Source organism: Sphaeramia orbicularis, chromosome 21 (assembly GCF_902148855.1).
Source record: "Sphaeramia orbicularis chromosome 21, fSphaOr1.1, whole genome shotgun sequence".
Classification (NCBI taxonomy): domain Eukaryota; kingdom Metazoa; phylum Chordata; class Actinopteri; order Kurtiformes; family Apogonidae; genus Sphaeramia; species Sphaeramia orbicularis.
This window is the reverse complement of record NC_043977.1, coordinates 4,907,687-4,921,732: the sequence shown is the minus strand read 5'-3', so window position 1 is coordinate 4,921,732 and position 14,046 is coordinate 4,907,687. Positions and strand designations below refer to the sequence as shown.

At 36.9% G+C, this 14,046-nt stretch overlaps 1 protein-coding gene across 10 annotated transcripts in view; it reads right to left on the bottom strand.

Annotated features, from left to right (window-relative positions):
* The window catches only part of myo1b (myosin IB), a 194,257-nt gene that overhangs the window by 38,047 nt on the left and 142,164 nt on the right, over positions 1-14,046 (bottom strand). For all 10 annotated transcript variants that reach the window (XM_030125371.1, XM_030125372.1, XM_030125374.1 and 7 more), the window contains 6 exons: positions 13,189-13,415; positions 10,444-10,644; positions 6,432-6,525; positions 2,080-2,229; positions 877-945; positions 72-158 (listed from right to left, as the gene is read on the bottom strand). In XM_030125371.1, coding sequence (XP_029981231.1) covers positions 72-158; positions 877-945; positions 2,080-2,229; positions 6,432-6,525; positions 10,444-10,644; positions 13,189-13,415 — 828 coding nt within the window. The remainder of the gene's footprint in view (positions 1-71; positions 159-876; positions 946-2,079; positions 2,230-6,431; positions 6,526-10,443; positions 10,645-13,188; positions 13,416-14,046) is intronic.

The window sequence follows — 14,046 nt, the reverse complement described above, 5'->3', positions numbered from 1 at the left end:
GGCCGGGTCGGAGCCGGTGTGGCGCCCGTTTGAGCTGAACACCTGACTCTCTGGCTCTGACGGCGTCGTACCTGGGTGCCGTGCCAGAAGGCCGCGATGGTGGTCACCGCCTCCTCACACCGCTTCTGATACTTCAGCTCTCTGAGGAGTTTACGAGCCTGTCGGAAATAAACGGGAGAAACAAAAGCATCGGCATTCTGGGTCCGTCTCCAGTTTTGCTCTGCCTCCTCCTGTTCTATTCAAAAATGCTATGTGGACAAAAGTATGTGGACACGCTGAACTCAGGTGTTTCTTTTCTAACAGGCGTCTGGGATACAAAACAATAATGACTAATGTCTGAATTCAGCGTGTCCACATACTTCCCTCTGGAGGTCATTAATACAGCCCAAAAAACCATCGGCTGCACCCTCCCCACGCTGGAGGAACTGCACAGTTCCCGCTGCCTCAAAAGGGCTCAAAACATTATCAAGGACCCATTTCATCCGGGTCACAGCCTGTTTGAGCTGCTGCCATCAGGAAGACGGTACAGAAGCATTAAAGCTAGAACAAACAGACGGAAAAACAGCTTCTACCACACTGCAGTTAATGCACTGAATGCTGCTAAAAGATAGTGCAATAGGATGTGACTGTGTCTGTGTGTTTTTATTTTTTATCTATTTTATGGTAGTGTGATTGTGTCTGTGTGTTTTTACTTTCTTTATCTATTTATTATGCGAGGGTGATTGTGTACGTGTGTTTTTTTATGTCAGGGATTGTACCTTTTAGGATTGCACTTTTTAATTTCGTTGTACAAATGTACAAGGACAATAAAGTTATATTCTACATTCTACATTCTGTTGTCCACATTGTTTATATAATTCAGACGTGGGGCCTCACCTGCCATCCTCTGGTGTACGACTGCACCACGGTAGTCGCACTTTTGATCCTCTTGTATTTCTTCTGTTGCTGTTGGATTAAAAAAACGGAAAAATAAAAACCATCAGTTCAAGTTTCAGTATTTTATACATTATATTAACTCTCAGTCAGCCCTGAGCATTGTAAAGAGGAGCTGATAGCATTATTTATTTTGTTGTTGTTTTTAGTTGTTGTGTTTGTTTTTTTCGTGTGTGTGTGTTTAGTAGGTCTGTAGGTTCGTTGTATAATTTGGGGGGTTTTTTGTATTGTGTCTGTGTGGTCCCTTATGTCTAAGTACATGTTTATGTAAAAGTTTTGTCACAGTATTAAACATATCATTTGTACAGAACTACGTCGGTGGGATCTATGAGAGCATTTATAATATGTTAAATACTGACTGCATTTATTTCTCTTAAGCCATTTCAGGTTGTTCATACAGTTGCGGAAAAAATTATTAGACCATCCAAAGTCCTCAAAAACAATGATTATTCAATCCAGTCCTAACTCCTGTGTGTGTCATGTGACTAAAACAGACAGAAAAGAAAACACGGAATGTCTAAAAGCGCTGTTTTTGTCAGTACAATGACAGAGATAATGATGGAAGAACTGAAGTGATTTTGTTTTTTATCCAGAAAACACGTTAAATGGATAGATATCAGCTCTGAAATTAAACTACTATGAGCTGTTTTTGTTGTTATCATTCTATTTGTCCAAACAAACGGACCTTTAGTTGGACCAGGCATTAAAATGAACAAGAAATTGAAGAGAACATGGGTGGTCTAACAAATTTTTCCACAACTGTAAGCGTAATAACATGTTATCATATACACTGAAAACATAAACTAATCAACACTTCTGTCATTTGTTTTCCAGTTCATTATATTAAACTATGTAAGATTTTGCACATTTAATCTTAAAGGTAGATAATTTCACCATGTATATTGTAAAGTTGACCTATATTAGCAAAGGTTCAAAGTTACAGTGATAAGTTGGTGCCAAAATTTGCACAGAAACCTTTATCAGCGTGCATAAACCTCTGCACACTGATTATAGTTTCTGCGCGCACAAATTTACCGTCATACTTGTATCTGTATAATCCCAGAGGTTCCATTTGTTTAGGTTTTCCTGTTATTAGCCTGTTCCATCACCTCTTCATCATCACACACCTTGTAGAAGTGGACTTACTGCATATCTGCGGTACCACGCTGCCACTGTGACCTGACTCTTCTTCAGCAGCAGGAACTGGGTGCGACACTTCCATCCGCGGTAGATCTTCTGGATGAGCGTGGCCAGGTCCTCCAGACACTGCCTCCTCCGCTCCTCCAAGAAGAAAAGCTGACGGGAAGAGCCAAGAATTAGAGTTAGGGTTCACCGAGCCCAGCCTGAGGGTTTTAACCTCTGTATTCACTAGGGATGGGAAGATGATCTGATACTAGGGATGCAAATTATCGATGAATTCATTAATTGTTCGTTGGTTGCCCTTATCGATTAACGATTAATTGATAAGTGGCGATTTTTCTGAGAACCTGAATTTCTCTTTCACTATTTATTTATTTTTATTTTACCTTTATTTAACCAGGAAAACCTCATTGAGATTAAGAATCTCTTTTTCAAGAGTGTCCTGGCCAAGACGGGCAGCAGTACATTAAACAGTTACAGACAGACTTCCATACATAAAACGAATACAGAAAAAGCACACAGACAAGTCAAACCTTCCAAAGTCAACTCTGCAGAAAGTGCTCATGAAATGTAGACAAAAGTGCATCAGGTAAAACATCTGCAGCCAGATGTCTCCCTCTCTAAGTCACACAGCATCCTCTTAAAAGTGTCCAACGAAACCAGATCCTTCAGTTTCAGGTCTTTTTGTTGTTCATTCCAGGTGAATGGGGCCGCATACTATGGTCTATAAGAATAAAAACTAAATATTGTTCATACCCTTCATGAAAAAAGTATAGTCATATTCCTTAATGATTCATTTATTGTACCATTGGATACAGTCAGTGTTTCCTGTGGAATTCATCTGTTGATGTGGTGGTGTGTAATGGGCTCCACCATGTCCATAAAAACATTCTGACTCATCGATGCCATAATCTGGTTCAATGACCGGCTATCCCAGCCGCAGCGTCGCAGCGCAGACCAACCGGTAGCCTTCGGACAGGTGTGGACGGGCGGAAAAGGGCAATTAACCTACAATTAATAATTTAATCAAGCAAATTCTTAGCGACAATTAATGGTTAGTCGATTAATTGTTTACATCCCTGTCTGATACGCATCGATCTGATCCGATCGCACCGGTAGAGAAGTTGTGAGTGAATGAAAAGTTTGGAACGATATTGCGATGCATGGGTTATTGAATGTTTGTATCGATAAAATTCGATCCATTCAATAGAATATATTTGTACTTGAATTTAAAAGTGTTAATATTCTGTGTAACAGATGCAGAGAACATAAGGACACTTTGTTCCATTGTCTGTGGTTCTGCCCAAAAATCAAGGAATTTTGGGGAGAAGTTAGAGGTATGTTACAGGAGATGTTATCAGTGAAACTAGTGCTGGAACCCAAGTTTTTTAAATTACATTTATACCCTGAAGAAATTCCCATAAATCGCTATGAAAAAATCCTCATAAACCTGGGAACATTACAAGCAAAGACAGTGACTGATCTGTCATGGAAAGAAATGGGCAAACCGAGCATTGTCTTTATGTTTACCACTTGAAAAAAACTCACATACACTTTAAAAGACAAACAAGACCTGTTTGAAAAAGTGTGGGGCCATTTCATTAGTTACATTAAGAACAAAGATTTGACTTATCTGTCGTGAGTATCTGGGAAACCATAATTTTTTTTCCCCTGTACAGGTCCACAACATCTGGAAGGACTGTCATGGACTCAAACATTTTAAATGTACCTTTTTGTCTGTTTGTTTGATTGTTTCTATGGTTCTTTTTTTGTATATATAGCCAAAAATTTCAATAAATATAATACTGAAAAAAAAGCATTACTATTTATTTGGGTAAAGTTTTTCTTTTTTCTTTCCTTCAGACCCACATTAACGTGCGCTGCAGATTCATGGATGTGTACACTGTACACTAACAGTCTGAGCTCTGTGGACGGACTGAGCATGTGCAGATGAATACTGTACTGTGTGTATGTGAATCTGACAGACAGAAGGAGGAGAACATGTGGTTTATGAATGGGTACTTTTTACTAGATCAGCTGTATTGAATACTGCAGTACAAACTGGAGATTCTCCCTTAAACAGTGACATACATATCTAACAGCACATCCCAGAATACCTTGCACAGGTGTCTCTTAAAGTGACAGAACCTTTTTCTGTTTTACCTTCATTACAAATACATTACATTACAAACTGATTCAGCGAAGAAGCAAGAAGTTGAGTAAGAAACATGTAGAGAAATGACTTTGGAAACAAAGTCCTAACTTTTTCACCTGACTGAATGTGAGGCACGTGTTCTGAAACTGAACTAAAGACGCTTTGTAAAAAGTCATGGTCTTATTTGATAAATAAATAATCAAGTTCATTGAAATGCACTGCAATTTTTTTTTTTTTTTTTTTACCAGAATGAATGTGTTCAATCAGAATGTGCTTAATCCAATGTTTTTCAACTTTGGGGTCAGGACCTCAAGTGGGGTCACCTGAAAATTTAAATAGAGTTGCCTGAAATTTCTAGTAATTGATTAAAAAAATATATATATTAATAAAAAAAAGTTTTAATAATTCAATATATGTGTCAATGTAAATAAAACCCCACACATTTTTCCTAATAAAAATTTTAAAAAGCTGCATTATATACGAGTAGTCCACATATATGTAGCCCAAATGTCGTCTAAAATTGATGTTTATTTGCAACATAGTACAACAAATTATTACATGATCAAAAACAAATTAATTTTAGTAATCGCTCTGCATCATGAGTAGAGCTGCAACCGATTAATCGATTAGGTGCTTGAAGCGAATGCAAAAATTTATTATTTAATTAATTGACTCGAGTTGACTGAAGGGAAATATTCTATTGTAGTTTTCCTGAATTGAAGCTTCTTTGTGCGTCACAATAAGTGTCCGTGTGAAACACAACAGTGGAACCAATGTTTAACAGCAGAGAAATGAAGGAAACAAAGCTTTGATTTAACAGAATTGTGGTTGAATGATTTTGTTTTGGATCACTTTGAGTCGATTAATCGTTTCAGCTCTAACTGTATGTGAAGCACGTGTTCTGAAACTGAACATTATTTGACAAATAAATAAATAATCCAGCTCAGTCAATTTTACTGCATATTTTTATTTATTTATTTTTTTTACCAGAATGAATGTGTTGAATCAGAATGAGCTTAATCCAGTGTTTTTCAACCTTGGGGTCGGGACGTGGGGTCACCAGAAATTTCAAGTAATTGATAAAAAAAAAAAAAAATTACTTATAAAAAATATGTTTTAATAATTCAATATATATGTCATTATAATTAAAACACCACACACTTTTCCTTACAAAAATAAAAAAAGCTGCATTATATACGTTATATAGACTAAATGTTGTCTAAAATGTATGTTTATTTGCAACATAGTATATACATGATCAAAAACAAATTAATTTTAGCAAAAAAATGTCTGTTTTGAATGTCTGGGGTCGCCACAAATTTGTAACGTTAAAATGAGGTGACGAGACAAAAAAGGTTGGGAACCACTGGCTTAATCGCTCTGTATCATGAGTAGAGCTGCAACCGATTAATCGATTAGGTGCTTGAAGCGAAAGCAAAAATTCATGATTCAATTAATCGACTCGAATTGACTGAAGGGAGACATTCTATTGTAGTTTTCCTGAATTGAACAAAAAGGCAAAAAGACAAAAAAGGTTGGAACCACTGGTTTAATCGCTCTGTGTCATGATTTGGGTGTGAATCGTATCGTGTCTCATTACGAGGTGCCACACATGTATTATTAATATATCGGATCGGAGATACTGTATCGTATCGGCCTTCCAACTAAGATTCCCAACCCTAACACACAGAGATTAAACGCTGCTCAGATAGACTTTGCAGCTGGAAATGTACGTCTATAGGAGATTAGTTGTTCAGATCGAGAAAGTAACTATGAAAAGGGGAGGAAAAAGAAAAAAAAAAATTCTCCCACTATGAGCTCATGCTATTCTAAGCTGTGTTTGTTCTTCTTCTGCCGGGTGGGGTTTAAGTCCATTTAAATGCTGCAGGCTGAAACAGTTGAAGAACCTACGAGCACTGAGTAAAGAAGCTCATTTCCCATGTAAGATGGAGCGGCTAAGTGAAACCATGTGTTTTCTGAGTAGCGGTTGCATGCTAATTGCTGAAGCAGGGGCTCCGAGCACAGCCCACCCTGCTTTACAAACATCTTGCTGTGAGAAAACAAGGCAGCTGAGCACACTAGAACATCCAGGCACAGCTTGATCCACCAGAGCGCACAGCAGATGTCAACGCGAGAAACAACAAAAGTCGACTTTATGGGATTTGGAGGTTTCTGCGTCGGTGTGTGTGAATGGGGTTTGTACCGTTCTGGGGTTCCTGATGAAGATTTTGGAGCGGCCGTAGGAGAACTCTTCAGCCGGGACCTGGAGGTCGGTCATCAACACCTCAACGCCTTCCCTGAGGGCAGCCAGAAGGGTCACGGAGGTCACTCAAAGCACACTGACAACACAAGCACAACTGTAAAGACATGGTGAGAAGAATTTGGACACAAAACAAACATGGATGGAAGAGGAGAAGATGGTTTAGGACTGTTTCACTCATTTTAGTTCAGGGGAAACATTCAGCTGCAGTGGGCTGGACCAGTCAAATAATAACAAAATAATATACAAATAATGTCAAATCCAAACTAGGGATGTAACGATTACCGGCAAAACAATAAACCGTGGTAAAATTCCTGATGGTTAGTATTACCGTTTAAATTGTAATTATCAGGATAACCTTGTTTGATTCCCGCACTTTCAACTCAAACTTGATCTGGAAACTGGTCAAACAATAGCCATCAGGTTCCATCTTTAGTGCACATCTGTACGTTTGATGTTTACATGTGAATATTTGAATGTTTCTGAAACAGAAAGTACATTGTGCCAATTATTTTATTTGTTTGGTTTTTTTTTTGTTTCTTTTATTTTCAAAATACAACCTGGTTAAATTATTTCAGTGTGTGTATCAGTACTTTTTGAACATTTCGAGCACATTTCAACAATACCATGATAATAATGATAACCGTGATAATTTTGGTCACAATAACCGTGATATGAAATTTTCATATCATTACATCCCTGAGCCAAACTTTCCTAGAGTCTCAGTTCTTTTAAGTCCAGGTTAAAGACTCACCTGTTCACTGCTGCCTTTGACTAAAAGGCTTTTGACTTTTTAAATTTTATATTCTCTTTGAAACTCTGCACTGCAACTTTTACTTTAATGTGTGTGTTTTTATTTAAATTTTTATTTTATTTTATATTTATTTATTTTTTTATTTTATGTGTTGTTTTCTTACTCGCTGTTTTTAATCACCTTTTATATGTTTCTTTTATAATGTTTTAAATGTGTTTCTTTTTGTTTCTTTTATTTCAATGTCCTGTGTGAAGCACCTTGAATTGCCTTGTTGCTGAAATGTGCGATACAAATAAACTTGCCTTGCCTTGCCTCTATGTTTTAGATCGAGATAGATAGAACGATAGATAGAACGATAGAACGATAGAATGATAGAACGATAGAATGATAGATAGAACGATAGAACGACAAATAGAATGACAGAATGACAGATAGAACGACAGATAGATCGATAGATCGATAGATCGATAGATAGATAGATGTAGCAGAATACGTCAGGCTTATTTTTGCAAGATCTTCTAGTCGAAGCCATTTCATTCACCTGTAATATTAAAAAAAAAAAACATTAATCATAAATTGGCAAAAGTAAAATCTTCAGAACTCGTTTACTGCAAGAAATATGAAAGAATTTTGTATCATATGATGTGAAAATGCCCATAAATGTAAGCAAAAATGTTAAAAAGCCAATATGTAGCATAGTTCAGAAAGTTGACCTGATTGAGCAAAATTAATGTGATGTTTGGATTCAGCACACCAAAATGATCCTAAATCAGCTCAAAAAATTTAAACAATACATTTGCTGTTGACCAGTGTTATTATTTTTAATCAATTACTAGAAATTTTAGGCGACCCCACGTGGGGTCCCGACCCCAAGGTTGAAAAACACTACTTTAAAGTATTAAATGCAGATTTGTAAATTCAACACTTTTAAGACTTTTTCAGACCCCACAGGAACCCTGATGTAATAACAGACAGAATATGGTTAAAATTACACTGACTTCTCTTAAGACATTTCAGGTTGTTCCTATTTCTTCAGGTTATTCGTGTTTTTTCAGAAATGATAGTTTGTTTTAGTGTAAATACAGTAAAATTACATGAAAATGTGTACATTTACAAAGAGAAAAATTTGGAGTTGCCATTATTTATAGGTTATTATGATTGTAATTCACTGGTCCAACCCACTTGATTGAATTGGTCTGAATGTGGAACCTGAACTAAAATGATTATTAATATGTTAATCTAATTTTTGGATTTTACAAATTCATCCCATGGGCCGGAGTGGACCCTTTGGTGGGCAGGATTTGGCCCCCGAGCCGCATGTTTGACACCCCTGGCTTAGTTGTAGAAAAAAACAACAACAACACAAATCTAGAGGAACGTGTATGTGTGGAAGTGGGTTCCCACATAAAAGTAGCAGATAGGAATCAGTGCTTTTACCAGCAGAGTGGATGAAACATGCACGTCGAGTCGATACAGAGTAAAAAAGACAGATAAGGATGAAATGTCTGGACATGTTTGGGTCTACGGAGGAGATGGCTCATTTAAATACAGAGCAGATATGTGACCAGGCTGCTGCTGCTGTCTGAGTGACTTCAGTTAATGGAAATGTGAGAACAGCATCAAAATCAGCCAAAAAATACAAATAAAAAACAGACAGAGGATGAATGAGTTACATCCAGCTGATCCACTATATGGACAAAAGTATGTGGACACGTTGAATCCAGGTGTTTCTTTTCTAACAGGGGTCTGGGATACAAAACAATAAGGACTAATGTCAGAATTAGGGCTGTTAGAAAATAGCGGTTCTGGAATATATTGCGATATTTCATTTCACGATACTGTATCGATATTATAAAGTACTGTATCGATATTTTTAGGTACTTATTCAAATGCAGATATTGTAGAGGTCCATTTTTTGTTTTTGTTTCTATCTTATTTATTATTATTATTATTTAACACTGTTTTATTAAATAATGGTTAATTTGAAGCATCCTAAAAGCACTTTTTACTGTCTGAGAGGCAGATGGTAGTTCCTTTGGAAACTAGGAGAATTAGAAATATTTTGTGATATAGCATTAGATCCTGTTCTGATCAAATAAAAATGTGTTTAGTATTTGTGCAGATTTATGGTGTAATTAAATTCTTCCAGGAAATAATCTTAAAAAAAAAAAGAAACAAACAAAAAAATTGCTATCAGTAACAGTATCATGATATATTGTGATACATCGTATTGTGATCCTAGTATTGTGATTTGTATCGTATTGTCAGATTCTTGCCAATACACACCCCTGGTCAGAATATAGTTTTATAATACGGGATAAATATCATTGCATTGATTAGTTTGGTTTAAATTATCTTTGTTTCTAAAATTAATCAGAAATGGTTTTGACTTAATTTCTCTCAACATTGATTTTTTGTTTTTGTTTTGTTTTTATCCATGACTAACTTGATAAAATATTTTCTAGATGTTGTCTTCATGCTGACATAGCTGAAAAAGTCAGTGCAGGTATCAACATTTCCTGCAAATTTCAGCAAAATCCGTCCAAATCTTTTTGAGTTATCTTGCTAACAGACAAACAAACAAACAAACAGACGGACAAACAGACAGACCCAGATGAAAACATAACCTCCATGGCATAGGTAATAACCTCATCTATAAATATGTATTCTGTTTGTTATTATTATCTTGTATCCCAGACCCCTGTTAGAAAAGAATCACCTGAGTTCAGCGTGTCCACATACTTTTGTCCACATAGCGGATGTGACCAGACTGCTGCTGCTGCTGTTTTCTGAGTGACTTCAGTTTGTAGAAATGTGAAAAAAAAAACCCAGACTGAAGGATGAATGACTTGTATCCAGCTGGTACACCCCCTCTTTAAGCCTGTGTTGGCCCATACAGAGTCATGGGAGACCTTTTTTGGGTTCCAGTCTGCTTCAGTCACAGCTCCACAGTCCCACCTGGGAGCTGACCACTCCAGCTCCACTCTATTACTGTTGGTCACAGAGTCAATCCACCGGGAGCTGTTGGGCTCCGGTGCCTTTGTTACAGGCGGCTGGGAGTAATTCCCCAGTTTCCACACACTTTTTTTATTTTTTCAACCAAAAACCCAGGAGGGAACTCCATTTAGTTTGGCATGGTTCCAGTGACACCTCTTGGTCTGTGCTCACCTGCCTCCCTGCTCCAGGATGGATAAACATTACCTTGCCGGTCCTCTCCAGTGGGGCCAGGTCCGTTTGCACAGCATTTTGTAGCGTTCCAGACAAGGCTCGTACGCTTGTCGGAAGGCGTAGCCGGCTCGTCTCACACGGACGTTCTCCATCAGGCCCAGGTAGCGCACTTGATGACGGACCAGGGAGTCGGTGAAAATATGGGATGCCTTCTTGTCATTGGGCTTAATGCACCTGGGAAACATAATTGTAATTATTATTAACCTTTATTATTACTGGACCCTGGTGGACTATCACGTCACTGCAGCCAGGGGAAAGGCTTTGTTTTTTTACCCTTTTCAACATGGCCGCTAACGTTAAACCATCCACCACACATTTTGTAGAAAAGTCTTTGGTAATTTTAACCCTTTCATGCATACTGGTCACTACAGTGGACAGCTATTCTACAGCTGTTCTACTGTTTATTCATGGATTTTGTTGTTCCTTTCGTTGTTTTTTTGTTTGTTTGTTTTTTACACATATCTTTATTAAAGTTTTAAGACACTACATATCTTTTATGACATGAATTGCTAACATTATGTAGATCACTCCTGAGCATAAACCCCCAGAAACACAAGCCCTCCCCATATTTTTCACACAATTTATCAGTAAATACATGTTTCTGTGCGTCAAAAATTTAACGTGTGGTGTCCAGCTGAGTGGACATTTTTGCAACTTCAGGAAAAATAGGTTCCTAAGAATTTTTTTTTCATTATTATTTTTTTAATGTATTTTTTATTTTTTTTTAAATTATTCATTCATTCATTCATTATCTACCGCTTATCCGGGGCCGGGTCGCGGGGGTAACAGTCTAAGCAGGGATGCCCAGACTTCCCTCTCCCCAGACTTCCCTCTCCCCAGACTTCCCTCTCCCCAGACTCCTCCTCCAGCTCTTCCGGGGGGACCCCGAGGTGTTCCCAGGCCAGCTGAGAGACATAGTCTTTCCAACGTGTCCTAAATTATTTTAATTTTTTTTTCTTTTTTTATTTTTCAGAAGAAAATTTTCAATTGCATTGTTTTTTTTCACGCCTAAAGAGGGATAAAAACACTCGGGATAAAATTTTGATTAAGGTTCTCATAATTCGTGCATGAAAGGGCTAATAATAAGAAGAACACTTATAGGATCATTCCATGGCAAGTCAACCAATGGTCTCCACATGACCCCCCTCAGAAAATTCTGAAAAAATTCACACTTGTTCACCTACCAGATAAACGAACACATCCAAAATTTTAATGTCATATCTGTAATAGTTTAGGAGATACAGCCCTTTGAAAATTCATGTTTTTTTTGTTTTTTTTTTTAATTCTGTAAATTTGCTTATCGGCCAACTTTGAGGAGCTCTATCTCCTTAGGTATTCCATCCACACTGCTGAAACTGACTGTCTGGGCTGAAATCCCCCTGAAAAGACCATATTTGGCATCAAAATAATTGTAGGTGCCTTCGTGTTTGGTCCATGAGGCCTTGAAATCAGGTGAAAAGGCTAATTCTTCCAAATGTCCTCTCTCTTCAGGCTTGCACTGTGCCAGAATGGATGAATGTAGATTCCTAATTTTTTTTTTGCATGGATTCTTATGGTCAAGACGCAACAATATACTGCAAAAAGACTACATTTCAGTGAAAAGTGTTGCTGTGCGACAATGAATAAAATGGGTCGATTTCAATTTTTCACAAAAATACTCTTTATTTGAGCACGCAAATTACTATGTGGCCAGTTAATGAAAATTTTGACATTTTTACCATGTCTTCAAATATGTTTCAAGATGTTGTGCACAAAAGTTTAGCTTTGGGATAGAACTGGTTCTATTTTTAATATTTTTTTTACTGCATGACAATATTTTCTTCAAATTATATACAAACGTAGGTGTAAATGGCATTTTTAACAGTAGAAAGGCACTGATTATTGCACAAAATCTGATAATACTGGAGATATTTGAACTAGGGTGTGGAACTGCATAATGGCACAGATAGAAAAATCATAGATTTCCTAGAACTGGCTCAGGTTGAGGCCTGTAGTAAAGACTTCTTGGAAATTGGATGGAGCTGGTCATTTCAGCAGGGTCAATGACAGAAATGGAGCTAAGACTTCCCAGAATTTTTATGATGCTGGCCAGCCTAATTTTGGGAATTCTGTTCATAATCTTGAACAAACTTATTCATCACGGAGGAAAAATGTGTTGTTGGATTGATTTTAAAGGATGAATGTCACACAAAGACATTATCAAGACAAACAGGCTTTCTGAAAATTGGTGATTCTGGGTGATTTAACTTAATTGGTGATTTGAAAAAATATTCAAAAATATAGAAATTATGCTGCCATTCAAGTGAAATAGAAAGGCTGTAAAAAGTTTTAGGTAAAAAACAAAAAACAAAAAAGTAACTGAAATGTTCTATATGTCCAAAATGTTATTGGTAAAATGTATTTTTGTATGCAAAGTTAAGAAGTTGCCCAAAACGCCCAATGTATCAAATGTGATACAAAAAAAATCTACCATAAACAAAATGATATGGCAAATTTGTTTTTTGTTTGGATTATGTTGAAAGGGCTAAAAAACATTTCACTTCCAAAAAAATGTGAATTCTGTGCCTAGTTTTTAATGAGTCAGGTTTTACAGGGTTAAAGGTTACCGAATGTGAGGGTGAAAGAGTCAATCATCTATTAAAAACAAAGAGTTAGTTTGGATAATGGTTAGAGTTACCTATTAAAACTGATTGAAATAATATATGGAATGACTTTTACCGGATGTAGTTGGGGTTCTTGGTCTGCAGGTTTTTCATCAGCGTGCCCACCGACGCTCTGAACTGGAAGCCGGCGGTGGGGGGTCTCTTCAGGTTGACTTTGGCTGGGTTCCCCTCAGGAAACAGCTGTTTGATGAGGCTGTGGTTGGCCTTGTACATGGCCTGGGACAGATCTCTGTACAACAGGTCGTTGTTCTTATCTACGAAGCCTTCCACGCGGTACAGCACCTTGGATGAAGAAAAACACTTTAGAATATGGGATTATGAAAAGAAGCAGAGGCAGAAGTTTTTTTTTAGCAGTTCTGAATGTTTGTCACCATCTTTTTTCCTTTTGTTTACGTTACTCTTGCATCATTATGAAGTTCATCAGTATGATCTTTAACTCAAAATGACCAAGACCTACTTTTGTGTTAGTTCCCAAAGGAATTTTTCTCTTTTTTAACCATTTATTATTATATTATCGTCTGCATTTTTTTTTTATTTTTCACTTTAAATCATGTATTTTCCCATATTTAATTTTCTATTTTCAATCTAGATGTTCATGAAGACCTAAATATATTGTTTTTTACTTGGAATTGTAGGACAGTCTAATTTACACTTGTCTCAATACTATGTCCACTTATAACCCTTAAAGATCGAGAACGATTTTTGTGGCAACTTACAAATTCATTTTTCTCTACACTTAACCTTTCCTAAGTGATTTATCATCGTCATCATTTATTATATTATCTTTGGTTATTGTATTTTTTTGTGCAAATCAAGTATTTTCCGATAGTTAATTCCCTGATCATGTAGATGTTTATAAAAACTCAGTAAATTCAAAGGTAATAATATCAAAACAGAGAAAACTGAAGAAATC